This window comes from Podarcis cretensis, assembly GCF_951804945.1.
Source record: "Podarcis cretensis genome assembly, chromosome: 2".
NCBI classification, from domain to species: Eukaryota; Metazoa; Chordata; class Lepidosauria; order Squamata; family Lacertidae; genus Podarcis; species Podarcis cretensis.
This window is the reverse complement of record NC_137171.1, coordinates 15669132-15687198: the sequence shown is the minus strand read 5'-3', so window position 1 is coordinate 15687198 and position 18067 is coordinate 15669132. Positions and strand designations below refer to the sequence as shown.

Genomic DNA, 18067 nt, shown 5'->3' with positions numbered 1-18067 from the left:
TGAAATGCTTGGCTCCCAGATGTACCTGAAAATATTTGTACTCTTGGCAAAAGTACAAGCGTGTGCCAGTGCCTTTGCATGTTTCTACAGATGCACAAAAAGGCAAAACATTCTCTGGTGCTTTTGCAGTTCCGTAAGCTTCTTACTCAGTTGTTGTGGAGGCAGTTTCGTCGTTAAGGTAAGTCGCAAATACCTTTCGCTCTAAGCGCTCGTTTAGAGGGCAAGTGGACTCTAGGCCGAGGAGAAAAAAGCCATAAAGCTACTGAGCTCTCCAAATCGCTTTCAGACTTTCACCTTTCTTACCCTGTTTTTCTTAGCAATATTTTGTAGGGCAGAGTGAACGTCACAGCTGAAGCTTGCTGGACGGGGCTGAGCTTTAGCAAAAGCCTGCAAGTTTTCTGTTGTTGCTTCAGAACGTGCTGTTCTCTGCTTCTGACTTGTATGTAGTTGCTGAGGAGGCTGTGGGGCACCTAGCACTCTCTGTGTTAAAGCTTTCTGTACCTTCCCCCCCCCCTTCCCCGCCGCTTGTATTGAATTTCAGAACTCCTAACGTAAGCAAAGCTGACTGGTTCCCCAGCTATGGATCAGCTTCTGTACTCCCTAAACCATGCAAGGCTGCTTTGGGATCCTAAAGTCCACATTCGTCGCTCTCCAAAGCTTCTGTTTCATGGGGAGCGGCAAGAGGACCTACCTAGGCAATGTTTGCTCTGCAGATGAGTGTTCATGTGTAAACATTAACCAGAAAAAAAAACAACCAAAAGCCACTTAGCTGTCCTGAACCAGTGCATGCATGAGGAAAAAGTGGGGAGTGAAAGCCATCGACCTGGATGGCCTCTGCTAATTTTGTTCGGAGGGAACCCTGGACTTCCTTGGAAGCTTATCAGCCATCCCTCTGTGAGATGCTCAGTACTGGCAAGCAAGCTCTGGGTGCGAGAGCCGGTCCTGCCCTGAAACTGCAGGTGGAGGGAGACATATGTTCCAGAGCATGCTCAGTTTGTCGGGCAACGGGGATGCCTAAGAGTGAGGCCAGTGCCTTGTATGGGGTCTTCCTCAATGCGCAGTTCAGTCCTTCCAGAAAGCCTTTCTTGGCGGTTGACACAGCAGAGTCTGGAACAGTTAAATGGAACCAATGCGTTCTGCTGAAATCAATAGCCCGTAGACCTGAAAGTCCATATTGGCACTTAAAACGGCGCTTTCGCAGCCATCCGAGATAGCATTTTGCAGTTGGAGAAGCTTCACCCTTTTTAAAAAAAAAAGCGGTAAAGAAGAACATATAAATTATGGTCGCAATCGGTTTGTAAGCAAACATAATCCTATTATTACCGAGTGAATGTGTAATATGAAAATTGTGGGGCTGTGCCTATCAAAAGTCTCCAATGTAGTGAGATAGGTAAGGTAAAGGGACCCCTGACCATTAGTTCCAGTCATGGCCAACTCTGGGGTTGCGGCGCTCATCTCGCTTTATTAGCCAAGGGAGCTGGTGTACAGCTTCCGGGTCATGTGGCCAGCATGACTAAGCCGCTTCTGGCGAACCAGAGCAGCGCATGGAAACACCGTTTACCTTCCCGCCAGAGTGGTACCTATTTATCTACTTCACTTTGATGTGCTTTTAACTGCTAGGTTGGCAGGAGCAGGGACCGAGCAACGGGAGCGTCGCACCGATCTTCTGATTGGCAAGCCCTAGGCTCTGTGGTTTAACCCACAGCGCCACCCGCGTCCCATGTAGTGAGATACAGTAGCATAAAACATTAGTCTAATGCAAGACAGAGCAGGAGGGAGGAGAGTAATATATGTAGTCAATTTAATCTGCAGGATTAGTCTGCAGGGCTGAGATTGAGTCGCACACTTATTCACTGTTTGAGGCTATTTTGTTGCTGGTGTGTCTCTGCAACACACCGAGTAGTGTTGGTAAGAAAGCTCATCTTTTAATATTAAATCCTTATGCTGCAATATCTCAGAAAGGGGTCCATAGCGAAGTTTTCGTGGAATGCAAACTTATTTAAACTTAATCCACGTTTAAATGGTTGGCAGCCTTCGTATGCGTGAGCTCATGCAACACCTGTGGTGTTTAATGCCACTGGCAGTGGTTGATGTTCTGTGCTTCTCAGTCTTATTTTCCAAGTGGAGCTAAATTATTCTTACCGCATTGCTTTTTGTGCTCCCTCTGGCAGTGCCATGTACCCCCTGAATTGGCTGCTTTACAAAAGACGGGGGGTTTTTTGTTTGTTTGGAGGCTCATAAGGAAGAACTTGGTGCATTTGTCTTAATGCAGACTGTTGTGTTCTTGCTACTGACCTCTAAGAACGTCATCATCATCTTCATCATCATCATCATTTATTACTTATACCCTGCCCATCTGGCTGGGTTTCCCCAGCCACTCTGGGCGGCTTCCAACAGAATATTGAAATCCAATAGTCTATTAAACATTAAAAGCTTCCCTAAACAGGGCTGCCTTCAAATGTCTTCTAAAAGTCTGGTAGTTGTTGTTCTCTTTGACATCTGGTGGGAGGGTGTTCTACAGGGCGGGTGCCACTACTGAGAAGGCCCTTTGCCTGGTTCCCTGTAACTTGGCTTCTCACAGCGAGGGAACCACCAGAAGGCCATCGGCACTGGACCTCAGCGTCCAGGCAGAACGATGGGGTGGAGATGCTCCTTCAGATATACTGGGCTGAGGCTGTTTAGGGCTTTAAAGGTCAGCACCAACACTTTGAATTGTGCCTGGAAACGTACTGGGAGCCAGTGTAGGTCTTTCAAGACCGGTGTTATGTGGTCTTGGCGGCCGCTCCCAGTCACCAGTCTAGCTGCAGCATTCTGGATGTTACTGACCTCTTAAGCACATGAAATACCCTAAGGATCCAAATGTATAGAGCAGCCTGTAGAGCTCAGCTGGCTCAAGGGTGGTGCTGATAAAGCCAAGGTTGCAGGTTCAATCCCTGTATGGGACGGCTACATATTCCTCTATTGCAGGCCGTTGGATTCAGGGTCCAACTCTACAATTCTATGTTTAGTGTGCAGCTTACCTGCCCCCCTTACCTGCCACCAGTTGGCACTAGGGCGGCGCGATATATCGTTCAAAACCGGTTTGAAGCCCATATCGTGATGTCGGTTTCATTATCTTTGGCCTGGTAATGTTGTTGTTTAGTCGTTTAGTCGCGTCCAACTCTTCGTGACCCCATGGACCAGAGCACGCCAGGCACTCCTGTCTTCCACTGCCTCCCGCAGTTTGGTCAAACTCATGTTGGTAGCTTCGAGAACACTGTCCAACCATCTCGTCCTCTGTCGTCCCCTTCTCCTAGTGCCCTCCATCTTTCCCAACATCAGGGTCTGGCAATACATTGGCAATACATTGTGAATTATGGTGCGTTCGTGCGCATGCTATGCAAAAATCACAATGTAGGGAAAAGCGTGATGCCAGCCAATGCTTCTCTCGATTCCTGCAGCCCCTGTTAACTCGGCTGGCTCAGCTCTCCCCTGGCTCCTGCAGGGGGCAGCGAATCACGAGGGCAGGAGCCGGCAAAAAACCACAGAGCGGGGAAAACCATGAAGCCAGCCAATGCCTCTATCTTTATTTCAGACAGTGCTATATATAGCGATATGTCACAATGTTTAGCTGGTGATCCATCGCAATGTTGACATGCACTGCTCAACTTCCTTGAGCAACGGCTGTGTGGCATTATACTTAAGGCTGCCCGTTCCATTCCCCCCGCCCCATTTTTTATTCATTTTATAACACAAATAAAGAACACAAACAGAAAAACAAGCAGTACAAATAAATTCTTGTCATATCCTTATTTTTCTAAATATTGTTAAGTGGGCTTCCCCGAGTCCCACCTATCTGATTTTCATTTTACTTCATCTTTAGCAGTTTATATATATCATAATTTCTAACCATTTTTTTTTAAATCACACTTAAAATAACATTTTTATCACTTGCAAATAATACTATTTTAAAATACCCTATCTTCTACTTCTAACCCTACAGCCTGTATCCACTTCCAAAGCTATTCTAAGTTTTAAATATTAACATATTTTTTCAAATATTCCTTAAACTTCTTTCAGTCTTCTTCCACCGTCTCTTCTCTCTGGTCTCAGAGTCTCCCGGTCAGTTCGGCAAGTTCCATATAGTCCATCATCTTCATCTGCCATTCTTCAATAGTTGGTAAATCTTGTTTCTTCCAATTCTTCGCTAGCAATATTCTCGCAGCTGTTGTGGTGTACAGAAAAACTTTTGTGCCCATTCCAGGGACAAGTGACATGAACTTACGTCCCTGCACTGGTTTGCATGACGGCTGTCTCTGTCTTGGCAGTTTAGGGCAAGGTTCACACAAACTGCGGAGACACGACATTGTGGCCAGGCCAGGGGTTGGGAGCTTAGCATGCTGAAATGCTAGTTTGAAAGAGAGAAAACATTGGCACATGGGAAAGTAGCTACAAACAAGGGAAGGGTTCTAGCCTAGTCTGTACTGGCTTGTCTAAGGGCCAAACATGTTTGCCTGGATTGCGCAAATGACGGACGTGGAACCTCTTGTCCCATAGTTGAATGGTGATAGTTCATTACCTGCTTCGACATGTTGGAAGGTGCGTTAACCTGAAGCCACTGATGCAGGCAAACCGACAAATATGCAGTGCAATTGTGATATTAGGAAACACCCCACAGAGTCCATATAGGGCATAGCTGTCAACTTTCAGATTTGAAAATAAGGGATCAGCAGCCTCACCTGTCCCAGGGACAGTCTATGGGATATCTAACTATCCAGGATAGCAGCGGGAAACTGCGTTAGAATAAGGGAATTTCCCGTAAAAAAAGGGGAAGGTTGACAGCTATAATATACAGTGGTACCTCGGGTTAAGTACTTAATTCGTTCTGGAGGTCCGTCCTTAACCTGAAGCGCCACTTTAGCTAATGGGGCCTTCTGCTGCTGCTGCTGCTGCACCGCTGGAGAACGATTTCTGTTCTCATCCTGAAGCAAAGTTCTTAACCTGAGGTAATATTTCTGGATTAGCGGAGTCTGTAACCTGAAGCGTATGTAAAAAGGTAAAGGTACCCCTGCCCGTGCGGGCCAGTCTTGACAGACTCTGGGGTTGTGCGCCCATCTCACTTAAGAGGCCAGGGGCCAGCGCTGTCCGGAGACACTTCCGGGTCACGTGGCCAGCGTGACATCGCTGCTCTGGCCAGAGCCAGAGCCAGAGCCAGAGCCGCACACGGAAACGCCGTTTACCTTCCCGCTGGTAAGCGGTCCCTATTTATCTACTTGCACCCGGAGGTGCTTTCGAACTGCTAGGTTGGCAGGCGCTGGGACCGAGCAGCGGGAGCGCACCCCGCCGCAGGGATTCGAACCGCCGACCTTTCGATCGGCAAGCCCTAGGCGCTGAGGCTTTAACCCACAGCGCCACCTGCGTCTGTAACCTGAAGCATATGTAACCCGAGCTACCACTGTATGGTCTTTGAGCAGATCGCATCCCTTGCACGTTTAAATTTTCAGCACACAGGAGCAAGTTGGGGAACCTGCCAAATGCTTTAAAATTGACTGTGTCTGAGGCCAAAGGTCCCTCGTCTGTACTCCACCCTCCCCAATTTGCCCTGCTTAGTGCTTCATGTTATTGTTATGCTTTCTCATCCCCTTATGAATGCGTATGTGCGTGAGAACCTGTGCTTTTAACTGAATTCGCCAAGCCCTGCTCTTGTGGCCTTTTCCTGTCATTTTCTGCTGCTGCTGCTCCTCTTATTATTCCAGAGAATAGAAAGAGTCTGTCCCTCGGGTCAACCTCAACCCAGGGGAATGTAACTTCCTCTAGATAGGTTTCTGTGGTCAGGTCAGTTTCCCAAGCTAGCAAAGTAGAAGAACCAGTTCTTGTACTTAATTTGAACTTGCTGCTGTTGGGCCTCTGCCTCTGGTTTTGGAAACTGGATTTAAGTGAGCAGTGTCTCCTGGTTAGCTTTCCTTCACCCGCAGGCTGCCTGCAAAATGAGAGTTAAGATGTTTGATGTAGTGCACCTCACTTCCCTCAGTAGATCTCTTCCCCTTCTTAAAATCTGAGTGAGCAGAGATGGGGAAATCGGTCCTCCCTCGCCCGTCAACTTGCCTGAATGACTGCTTCGTGTTGTTTGTTTTGGCAGACTCCGATGCCCGCTCTGTCCCTGTGTCTCCTTTGGCAGTACTGTTACAGGACGTAATAATGTCATCCACAAATCAAGGGTTCATTCATCCCTTACTCATCCAATGTGATATATGCCACCATCTGCCAGCAATGCCCCTTCTATATTCCTCATAGGACAACACAAGCCAGTCCCTATGCAAAAGAATAAATGGACACAAATCTGACATCAGAAATGACATTATTCAAAAGCTATTAGGGGAACATCCCCGGAGCGAATTATACTTCAAAGGGAGACTGGAGCGTGGCTTACAATTCACCAGGAACTTCAATGTTATTGCTTGCAGATTGAACAGAGACACAGGGTTTTTGGCACATTATCTCTGTTGATTGGCATACCAAGGTCAGGGAAATTTGTGTTACCTGATAACTTTTAACTATGTAATTATGATGATGATTTATTTATTTTTTTGCATTTCCTTCTGATGTTGCTGTTTACACTATCCCTCTCCCCCGTCCAGCTCTGCCCAATGTTATACAGTGGTACCTCGGGTTAAGAACTTAATTCGTTCTGGAGGTCCATTCTTAACCTGAAACTGTTCTTAACCTGAGGTGCCACTTTAGCTAATGGGGCCTCCTGCTGCCGCCATGTGATTTCTGTTCTCATCCTGAAGCAAAGTTCGTAACCCGAGGTACTACTTCTGGGTTAGCGGAGTCTGTAACCTGAAGCGTCTGTAACCTGAAGCGTTTGTAACCTGAGGTACCACTGTATTTGGGAAAACACTTTATGTGTTTGTTGTAGTAGTAGTAGTAATAGTAATAATCCTTGCCTTGTTAATGACCCTCCGTTTGTTCTCCTTTAATGGCCCATCTCTTATGTATTTTGGTGTTTTCATTTTGTGAACAGGGATCTTCAGAGGAACGGCGGTATACAAATTTAGTAAATAATAAAAGCATCATCTCTCAGGCTGTCTCCTGAGAAAGCTGCCCTGACTTACATTTTAACTATGGCTGGATCCAGAGGTTCAGGAAGTTTGAATAAATTCTAGCTCTTTACTGGATTAAGCATTTTAGGGGAGTCTAGAACCCCCAGACTCATAACACTATGATGATGGAATCCAGAGGAAAGAGATTACAATGCTGTAACTTTCATGTAGTTCATGGTAACTCGGGGTAAATGCTCACTCACCATCTTGGGAAAGGATGCTATTGGTTAATTTTTTTGTCTACCTTTCAGAGGTTATTTATTCCTGCTCCCTGCAGTATCATTGATTAGTTCTTCTTAGACAGTGTTGTGCAATAGTTAGTGTAGGCCTTGGACATTGGCAAGATTTCTTCTTTTAGTGTCAATAATAATAATAAATAATAATATTTATGCCTGCCCATCTGGCTGGGTTTCATTCATTTCAAGCAGCCTTTGTAATGAACATAATGCCACCCATAGGCTTCAGATCCATAAATGAGTTGAGCTATGCTTATTGCATTGCCTTTGATTTACCGTATTTTTCCGTGTACCGTATAAGACTAGTTGTTGGTTTTTTACAAAAAAAATAGGTTTAAAATTGGGGCTCGTCTTTATACAGTGGTAGTGCTGAGGGATGTTTTCTTAATTTGGGGTCCCCCCAAATAGGGGGTGTCTTATACATGGGGGCGTCTTATAGATGGAAAAATACGGTACTTCAAATTGTATTTTAAAATAGTTTGAGCAGTGGCAGCCAACAAACTCATTTTGTCAGTGCAAGCATTTATGCTTGTGCAATGGAACAACCCCCTTTTCTCTGCATCTTCCCCATATCTCCTCCAACTGCCCTGCGAACAGTCTTGGGGGAGGAGAGGGGAGGAAGAGGTGGAATAAGTTAGTTGGCTACCACCCATTATTTCTGCTGTGCTTGGCTTTTTTTCTTCAAGATAATCAGGTAGTATTGCAGTATAAAGCTTCCACTACAGTTGAACTTATCCATAACTCATTGAGAAGTGTTTGCATGGGAACTGCGTTTGCTGAGGCTCCTCAACTGTAACCTCCTCTTCTTGTAATGCAGATTACGCAACTATAAGATGGGGGGCAGGTGTCTTTGTTGCTGTGGATATGTTTTTCTTTTTTAGTAATTCAACTGAAGATTTCTTCAGGCATATTTCAGGGAATCTAGCATGAAACCAATTAAACCTTTCTTTCTTTTAACAACTTGAGAGCAGGCAGTGGAATGAAGAGAAATGTAGAAGTCTGCCATGGATCAAGAGAAGTATTTGATGTAAAATCTTTTCCCCCCTTCGCTCTCTAGTTGCTGTTGCATTTCAAGATGGAGCCGTCTCCCTTTAACAGAAGGCAATGGACTTCGCATTCTCTGAGGATCACTGCCAAGGAGTTGTCTTTTGTCAACAAGAACAAGTCATCGGCTCTCATGGAGAGGTTCTCCAAGTAAGTTCTGCGACTGTCCTGTCCAAGTGTATTGACTGTTCTTTCTATGAGAACAGAGGTAACAACTAGCAGCTGGCCATATTGTTTTGTATGTATGTATTTTGAAGAGCATGAGACTCCTAATCTGGGTTTTGAACCCCAAATTGGGCAAAATATTCCTGCACTGCAGGGGGTTGTGCTTACATGACCCTTGTGGTCCCTTCCAACTCTGGGATTCTATGATTCTACTCCTGTGCTAGAGAAACTGAACATTATTCTTGACATAGGTCTTCCCTCTGACTTAATCTGGACATTCCCATCCCTCCAAACCATAGTTTTGTATTCCTGTAAATTAGAACACAACAACAACAATTTTATTATTTACAACCTGCCCATCTGGCTGGGTTTCCCCAGCCACTCTGGGTGGCTGCCAACAGAATATTGAAAATGCGATAAAACATCAGACATCAAAAACTTCCCTAAACAGGGCTGCCTTCAGATGTCTTCCAAAAGTCAGATAGTTGTTTATTTCCTTGACACCTGATGGGAGGGCATTCCACAGGGCAGGTGCCACTACCGAGAAGGCCCTCTGCCTGGTTCCCTGTAACCTCACTTCTCGCAGTGAGGGAATTGCTAGAAGGCCCTCAATGCTGGACCTCAGTGTCCGGGCTGGATGATGGGGGTGGAGATGCTCCTTCAGGTATACTGGGCTTGACTTTCCCAGGTGTACAGGTGAGTTATGCTTTAATAACTTGTTTGCTTTTTGTTCTGTTTTCTTCATTTCTTATTTTAATGGCCTCTGGGGGTGCATTTGTGATTATGGGTTGTCAATTCAGACGTCACACTCAACCAGCGTTTGCTGTGATGCCAGAACTGAGCCCCTGTGTATTAGAGCTGTTCTCCTTTCCAGAGATTACTGAACAGAGGACTGGGGAATGTCACCATGTTTTTGTTGAACTAGGAAAACAAACATCGTGGTAGCTAAGGTGTGTAGCTTGCCAAATCATCTACCTTAAGTGTTTTCAGGAAATGCTTCCACTGGATTCCTGATAGCAGCCCAGTTTGAGGTTTCTGAAGGAGGAAATAATAGAATCAAAAGGAGTTGGCTTTTGTAATCCATGCTTTCAGCAATCCTAGCTGGTATGAACATGACAACGCCTTCTCCGCTGACAGAAATTGGAACTGGCTGCATGTGGAAGCATTCAATGTGGGGCACGGGAGGCTAGCCACTCTGAATATTTTAAAACACCTTGTTGCTTAAGAAATGTGGCCTGTTAAGAGGCTTAACATGATGTTTCTTCTGCCAGTGCTTGTGTGTAATTTTCTTACCGACTGAAAAATAGACCCCCCCCCAACAGTTCAGCAGGAGGTTTACAGACATCTGATTTTTGTACTACTAATGTCCTGATCCTGTACTTGTACAACACCTCCAATGAGTACTTTTTTGGCCTCTTTTTAGAAAGTGTAGTAGAATCCCAAACAATCGAGTCCTCAGGAAAACTATCAGCGTGGATTGTGTGTCTATATATGGATTGTCCATATATATATATAGTTATATTTATTAGTCCCCTGTTCCCAAAAAGTGAAACTCAAAGCCCCTTACAAAAATGAACGTTTAAAACAAGGAACATCTGTCTGTCCTGTCTGTCTGTCTGTATTTTTCTATATCTCCCTCTTTGGAAGTACTGTTCCTGATACCCAGATCCAGCACTGCTTCTCTGAATCCTAGTGTTACATAATCCCTTTGCAGCAGGTCCATTTTTTGCTTCTAGGATTTCAGAACTATAAACGCCCTGCATTTATTTGCTTCCAATTATGCTTCAACACATTGGCACATTTATTGTGGTCAGATGCCACCCAGTGGCAAGAAGAGTTGGGCTGGGCCAGCGTGAAGATGCTTTTATTTATCCTCTTGTCCCGTGTAAAATTCAATATTTTGGAGCACAGGGTGCAGGGAGAGATGCAAAAGTAGGAGCTGTCTTCTTTGATTCGTACTGTTTCTCCAGCCTAGCAAAATGATAAAGTGGCAGGAAATGAAGCCCCTGCCGTATAAGAGAGCCAGCGAAGTGAGGTGCTTAAGAGTGTTAGACCAGCACCCAGGAAACCTTACTGCCAACCATTGACACTCAACTGTGAAGCTCCTTGTGGTTGACCTTGAACCAGTCACTATCTCCCATCCCTAATCTACTGCACAGAGTTATAAATTGCAGGGACGGTTACCCTCAGCGTTTGAAATTCACCAGGCGCATTTTGCACCTGGCTGTTGGCCACTGGCAACCAAGTGAAGATGCCTAGGTGCCAGGATGGTGCCTGGCGCCTTCACCATCTGGAGGTGTATGCCAGGGGATCCTTTGAGCTTGACTGTTTTCACACACTAGTAATACATCAAGTATAATTCCATCCATTATATTTTATCTGCACAATCAGAGTGGATTTCAGGAGCCAAAAAGTCATAATAATAAAAAAAAGACTTTTGAGCCATCTAGCCTCCAAAATGGAAACTAGGCATTCCGTTTTAGAGACCCTGGTTTAAGGAGCCATTTGGCACCTGGCTTCTATATCTAACATTGCTTAACATGTATTCCCCTTTGTTGTTGTTGTTTAGTCGTTTAGTTATGTCCAACTCTTCGTGACCCCATGGACCAGAGCACGCCAGGCACTCCTGTCTTCTACTGCCTCCCGCAGTTTGGTCAAACTCATGCTGGTAGCTTCAAGAATACTATCCAACCATCTCATCCTCTGTCGTCTCCTTCTCCTTGTGCCCTCTATCTTTCCCAACATCAGGGTCTTTTCCAGGGAGTCTTCTCTTCTCATGAGGTGGTCATAGTATTGGAGCCTCAGCTTCAGAATCTGTTCTTCCAGTGAGCACTCAGGGCTGATTTCCTTAAGAATGGGTAGGATTGATCTTCTTGCAGTCCATGGGACTCTCAAGAGTCTTCTCCAGCACCATAATTCAAAAGCATCAATTCTTCGGCGATCAGCCTTCTTTATAGTCCAGCTCTCACTTCCATACATCACTACTGGGAAAACCATAGCTTTAACTATACGGACCTTTGTTGGCAAGGTGATGTCTCTGCTTTTTAAGATGCTGTCTAGGTTTGTCATTGCTTTTCTCCCAAGAAGCAGGCGTCTTCTAATTTCGTGGCTGCTGTCACCATCTGCAGTGATCATGGAGCCCAAGAAAGTAAAATCTCTCACTGCCTCCATTTCTTCCCCTTCTATTTGCCAGGAGGTGATGGGACCAGTGGCCATGATCTTCGTTTTTTTGATGTTGAGCTTCAGACCATATTTTGCTCTCTCCTCTTTCACCCTCATTAAAAGGTTCTTTAATTCCTCCTAATACATAAACTGGGAGAAAATATAAACTGACCTACAGTGGTCAACCAAATACCTCTGGGAAGGCCACAAGCGAGACATGATGACAGTAGTACTCCCCATCTTTTTCTTCCCAGTCATTGGCATTCATTGGCACACTGCTGATTAACACAGAAATTCCCTATAGCCGCCATGATGGCTAACCGGCATTGGTAGACCTGTTCTCCATGAATTTGCCCGGTCCCCTTCCAAAGCCATCTTGGCAAATGGCCAAAATTGCATCTTTGGAATTCCATCACTTCCACACTCCTGAGGTGCCTGGGAAAATGTGGTTGTGTGGCTGTGGTGCTGAAGCGGGACGGGTAGGGGGAGGATCCTGAGGCAGGTGGTGCCTTATATTCCACACCAGTCAGAACAGGGGTAGGTCGCTGTCCTATTTTTCTAGAAAAAGTGCCAGAACTCGCCATGAACACACCCCTCGTTCTCAGAGAATGGCAATGGCGCCCACCTGAGAGATGCTAGAACTGAGTTCCGGCTGGAAGAAAGCCCTGGATAAGTGGAGTGTTCATATTGTAGGTTTGTTTAAATTTATTCTTCTTTGGCGATCACCCGTAGCCGAATAAGATGTCTTCCATGAACACGGTTTTAACAGTGAGACTGTAAGTGACTGTGGAGGCCAATTCTGGATCCACACGTCCTTCCACAGTGGGGACATAGGTTTCCAGGCAGGAGTTGATCACGGTGAGGGTTTGCCAAGCATGCCTTCCTTTTAGCACGTTTCTCCCTTTTGTCCTGAGTTCGAGCATCTTCAAAGCCCATGGCACCTTTGGTCAAGGCTGTTCTCTAATTGGAGCGCTTGCAGGCCAGTGTTTCCCAGGTGTCGGTGTTTATACAACTTTTTTTTTTTTTAAGATTTGCCTTGAGAGGGTCTTTAAACCTCTTTTGTTGACCACCAGCATTACCCTTTCCATTTTTAAGTTTGGAATAGTTGCTTTGGGAGACGATAATCAGGCATGTTTAAATGTGCACCACCCCTAGAACATACTGATAATGGTATAAAAATACTGTGAATAAAATAAAGAAATGCACCCCCAGCCCCCACCCTGTCCAAGAACCTTGCTGAGGTACGCTGAATTTTTGTGAACCAGGAAGGCTGTACTCCTTTTGCCTCAAATTCCTTTTTTTTTTAATAAATATTTATTGAGATTTTTTAAATACAAAATGCAAAAATAATACACAATATAACATGTATCATAACATATTTTCAAAGCCTCTTTGGACTCCCTCACGTCTCCTGCTCCCACTTGCATCATTGTAAACTTTTTCCAGCAATTTATCATCTTGTTTGCATTCTTATATCTCATTCCATTAATTTAATCTAATAATTCTCCAAAAATTTTATATTTTCCTCAATCTCACTTATCGTCAGATTTCAAATCTAATTCAATGGTAGGCAATTATTTATGATCTAGCATCCTTCTTAGCATTCAACCAAATTACAATACTTTTGTAAATAAATCTTGAATTTCTTCCAGTCTTCTTCAACCCTCTCTTCTCCCAGGTCTCGAATTCTGCCAGTCATCTCGGCTAGCTTTTGCCTCAAATTCCTAACCTAGTTTGAAAAATGGATTCAAAGATACTGTTTTATTCCTTTGACCTTCCCTTGTAGGGCTTTAGGAGGGGGCCAGAGATGTCCTGTGATCTTCCTTCCCCCCACACAATAATGTTTATTGAGTTTCATACAGATATAACACATACTGTAAAACAAATAAAGCAAAAATAAAAAACAACTAAAACAACTAAAATGAATAAAAACATAAGATAAAATAACAAACACATAAGCAATACAAATTAATTAATTAAAGTTCCAACCTCATAAACATATTGCTTGACTTCCTCTAGTCCCTCCCATCTGAATTTCCTTGTAACTGAATGTAACAGCTTTCCAATATCATTATTCAAAGACAATATTCCAATTAAAATCAGATTTCTTAACTTTTCTTAACATTCTAAATCTCATTTATTTAATTAACTCCTAAATTTAACCCTAGGCCTATTTGGTACTTTCAGGTAACTTCTAATTTTTAATATTACAATATTTATTCAAATAGACTTTAAATTTCTTCCAATCCCTTTCCTAATGCCACAGAATCAGTAACCCCCCCTATCTTCATGCGCAGGAACACAGTGTGTGTGCCTGACCCACATGCCTCACTGGGGAACCCTGACCTTGAAAGTGGGTGGGTTCCACATTGGTGGTGGTCCGAGTTAAGAATAAATCACCTGAGAGATGCTTGTCTGGTGGGTCCATTGTGTGGTACATGCAGTTGTAGAATGTCTTGCAAGAAGGACTGAGTGTATATCTGCAGGCTACTGAAAGAGCACTTAGGAAATTCAGGGGAGAGGTTATCCCGTGAACATTAGTCATGGGTGTGGTAACCAGGCCTTATCAAGAACTGCTGGCTCTGTTGTCTCCTCCAAATGGCTTTTATTTGGGGACATTTGAGCATTTAAATGCAGAGCAGCTCATCTTCAAACTGCATTGTGAGTTAAGGGCTTTTAACCATTCTCAGTCAGAGGCCACAGGGGGCTTAATCTCCCCCAAACTGCTAGTCTGGCATATAATTGGCTTTTAAAGAACTCTTAAAGCACAGTTTAAAACAATTTGCTGCTGCAGGGTGTGTCTTGTGGGATCCTAAAGACTGAATGGATGTATTGTGGCATAGGTTTTTGTGGATTACTGAGATGCGTGAAGTGTTGTTTCCAGTCAGTTTACCATTTTCTCCTTCTCTTCCCATTCACATGCATGTATCTGTACCCACCAACCGAGAGGGTGGTGCTTGCCATACATGGAAGCTCATGCCACAATTAATGGAGGCACTTAAGACGTTTATTGCTGCTGCTGAATATTTTGTTACGGGCTTACGACACCATATGGTTTAGAGCATGAGTAGGCAAACTAAGGCCTGGGGGCGGGATCCGGCCCATTCGCCTTCTAAATCTGGCCCGTGGATGGTTTGGGAATCAGTGTGTTTTTACATGAGTAGAATGTGCCCTTTTATTTAAATGCATCTCTGGGTTATTTGTGGGGCCTGCCTGGTGTTTTTAAATGAGTAAAATGTGGGCTTTTATTTAAAATGCATTTCTGGGTTATTTGTGGGGCATAGGAATTCGTTCACCTCCCCCAATATAGTCCGGCCCCCCACAAGGTCTGAAGGACAGTGGACCGGCCCCCTGCTGAAAAAGTTTAGAGGCTTCTTTCTCCTTCGCCAAACAGCCTTGTTAGTCATCCAGCATTTAGCAGATCCTCGAATGACCCACACATACAAACTTTGTGCGTGCTTCACTTTGCAAGTTTAAAGGCAAAGGTAAAGGGACCCCTGACCATTAGGTCCAGTCGTGACCGACTCTGGGGTTGCGGTGCTCATCTCGCTTTATTGGCCGAGGGAGCTGGCATACCGCTTCCGGGTCATGTGGTCAGCATGACTAAACTGCTTCTGGTGAACCAGAGCAGCGCACGGAAAAACGCCGTTTACCTTCCCGCCAGAACGGTACCTATTTATTTACTTGCACTTTGATGTGCTTTCGAACTGCTAGGTTGGCAGGAGCAGAGACCGAGCAACGGGAGCTCACCCCGTTGCGGGGATTCGAATCGCCGACCTTCTGATCGGCAAGTCCTAGGCTCTGTGGTTTAACCCACAGTGCCACCCGCGTCTGCAAGTTTAGGACTGAGAATAAAGCTATTTCTCTCTCCACTTCTCTCACCAACCCTTCTCTCTACCCCTTTCCCCACAAAGGTACCAGAAAGCAGCCGAGGAAGCAACCGCGGAGAAAAAAAGAAGTGTAAGTATTGAAAAAATATTTATGGAATGAATTGCCACGTGAAAACCATGACAGCATCCGAGTTTCTCCATTTCCTGTAGTAGTTGCTCTTGAGTGTCCTCAAGAGAGTTGTCTTGTCTCTTCATCTGGTGTTGACTAGGAAACTTGCTTTGTGGATGCCTTTGTTTGGCTCCTGAGCTCCAGGCCTTGCCCAGCCTCTGACCCACTTTCTTGTCCTTTCAGGAGTTGACCGAAGCACAAGGAAGTCAAGTGACTCTCCTGGGGTCATGCACTGTCTCTCTCTGTATCAGCTTCTCAAAACCAGAACGCTCTTAGCTCCCAAGTCCTTCGTCCTAACCTCAAACCTTCCATGAATAGCCTTCTCTGTGCTCTGAAGCAAAAGCAACTGTTAGATTCTGTACCTTTTTGCTCATTGCTTAGCTTTGAGGCTTAAATGGATGCTTGCATTTAGTTCCGAATTTCTACCTGCGCTGCTACCTAAAGGATACCCTGTAGGAGGAGATGGAGCTGACCTTGATTCCCAATTCCTGATTATTTTATTCAACACAGAAATATAGAAGCTGTTTGAATAAGGAACTGAAGTTGGTATGTCTCCGCTTTCCAAAATAACTTTTTGTACCACCCCAAATCCATGCCACCAAGAGGATTTCTGTTTCTAAGTAACAGTGGATGCTCAGGTTGTGAACGTGATCCGTGCGGGATGCAAGTTCGCAACCCACGTCTGTGCACGCGCGGGTTGCGATCCGGCGCCTCTGCGCATGCACAAAGTGCGATTTAGCGCTTAAACCCAGAAGTAACCCGTTTCGGTACTTCTGGGTTTCGGCGGTCCGCAACCCAAAAAACCGCAACCTGAAGCGGCTGTAACCCAAGGTATGACTGTACTATTGCTTTTTTTTCTGGCTCAGAGCTGCTGCTGCTTCGTCTTTTGTACTAAGATATTTTTGACCCCTTCTCTTCTCCCCCTCCTGAATCTCCAGTTCACCAGTTGAAGTCTATTATTTATGTTTCTGCCTTTGTCATCTTTGTTGAATAGAATATCGGTTCAGGGAGCCCAACAGGTGGTGGGCATGTTTTTGTTCTGTATGAAGTGCACGTCAACTACAAAACCCCTCCTATTGTTGTAAAACTCCCATCACCATAGACCAGGGGTAGGCAACCTAAGGCCCAGGGGCCAGATGCGGCCCAATCGCCTTCTCAATCCGGCCCGCGGATGGTCCTGGAATCAGCGTGTTTTTACATGAGTAGAATGTGTGCTTTTATTTAAAATGCATCTCTGGGTTATTTGTGGGGCATAGGAATTTGTTCATCCCCCTCCCAAATATAGTCTGGTCCCCCACAAGGTCTGAGGGACAGCGGACCGGCCCCCTGCTGAAAAAGGTTTCTGACCCCTGTCATAGACATCGCTTTAACAAGCTCACAAAGGAAAATAAGAAAATGGTGATGCATGCTGCAGTTAGCACCATAATAATTTTAAATTGTAGTTGCACTTTAGAAGTATCCTTGCTATTACTGTTTTGTGGTGTGCTGTTGTATGTCTACAGTGGAACACAATGGCCTTCAAAGGAGGGCAACCCCAGAATTGTCTGGGAACACTTTCTTCACATGTACCTTACAGACTTTGAGAATGGGGTGGGGCTGCATGTGGAATTCCTGGGTGCATGCAGCTTTGTGGCCTTTGCACAGAATGCATATACCTTGTGGAAACAGGGCTGGAAGTGTATGTGATACTGGGTGTGAGGTCCATAGGCTTCCATGGGAATAATAATCATTTATTACCGTATTTTTCGCTCTATAACACGCACCAGACCATAACACGCACATAGTTTTTAGAGGAGGAAAACAAGAAAAAAAATATTCTAAACGAAATAGTGGATATATGATTTTTGTGGTTCATGCTGTGGCCACAGACATGTGATCTGACAGTGAGTTTGGAGTAGCCCAATGCAAAAATCCTGAGGATCCATGTGGATCCATGCTTTGTAACCACGGAGGAGGGAAGGAAGGGGAACCATGGATCCTCTGCTCACGACTGCAGCAGATCCCCCCTGCCACCCACAGGCATTCGCTCCATAACACGCACAGACATTTCCCCTTACTTTCTAGGAGGAAAAAAGTGAGTGTTATGGTGCAAAAAATACGGTATTTCTACCCCGCCCATCTGGCTGGGTTTCCCCAGCCACTCTGGGCGGCTCCCAACAGAATATTGAAAATGCAATTAAACATCAGACATTAAAAACTTCCCTAAACAGGGCTGCCTTCAGATGTCTTCTAAAAGTCAGTTAGTTTATTTCCTTGACATCTGATGGGAAGGCGTTCCACAGGGCAGGCGCCACTACTGAGCAGGCCCTCTGCCTGGTTCCCTGTAACCTCACTTCTTGCAGTGAGGGAAGGGAGGAAATTGCTTCTTGCCTGGATGAA

General features: G+C 45.0%; 1 protein-coding gene across 6 annotated transcripts in view; it reads left to right on the top strand.

The window, feature by feature from the left end:
* Positions 1 to 18067, top strand: part of LIMA1 (LIM domain and actin binding 1) — a 70484-nt gene that overhangs the window by 10316 nt on the left and 42101 nt on the right. For 2 of the 6 annotated variants that reach the window (XM_079966351.1, XM_079966350.1), the window contains exons 1-3: positions 75 to 178; positions 8376 to 8512; positions 15604 to 15649. In XM_079966351.1, coding sequence (XP_079822477.1) covers positions 8394 to 8512; positions 15604 to 15649 — 165 coding nt within the window. In that variant the 5' untranslated portion in view covers positions 75 to 178; positions 8376 to 8393. Of the gene's footprint in view, positions 1 to 73; positions 179 to 8375; positions 8513 to 15603; positions 15650 to 18067 lie in introns of those variants that run through there. The other 4 variants (XM_079966355.1, XM_079966354.1, XM_079966352.1 and 1 more) reach the window with 3 other exon arrangements.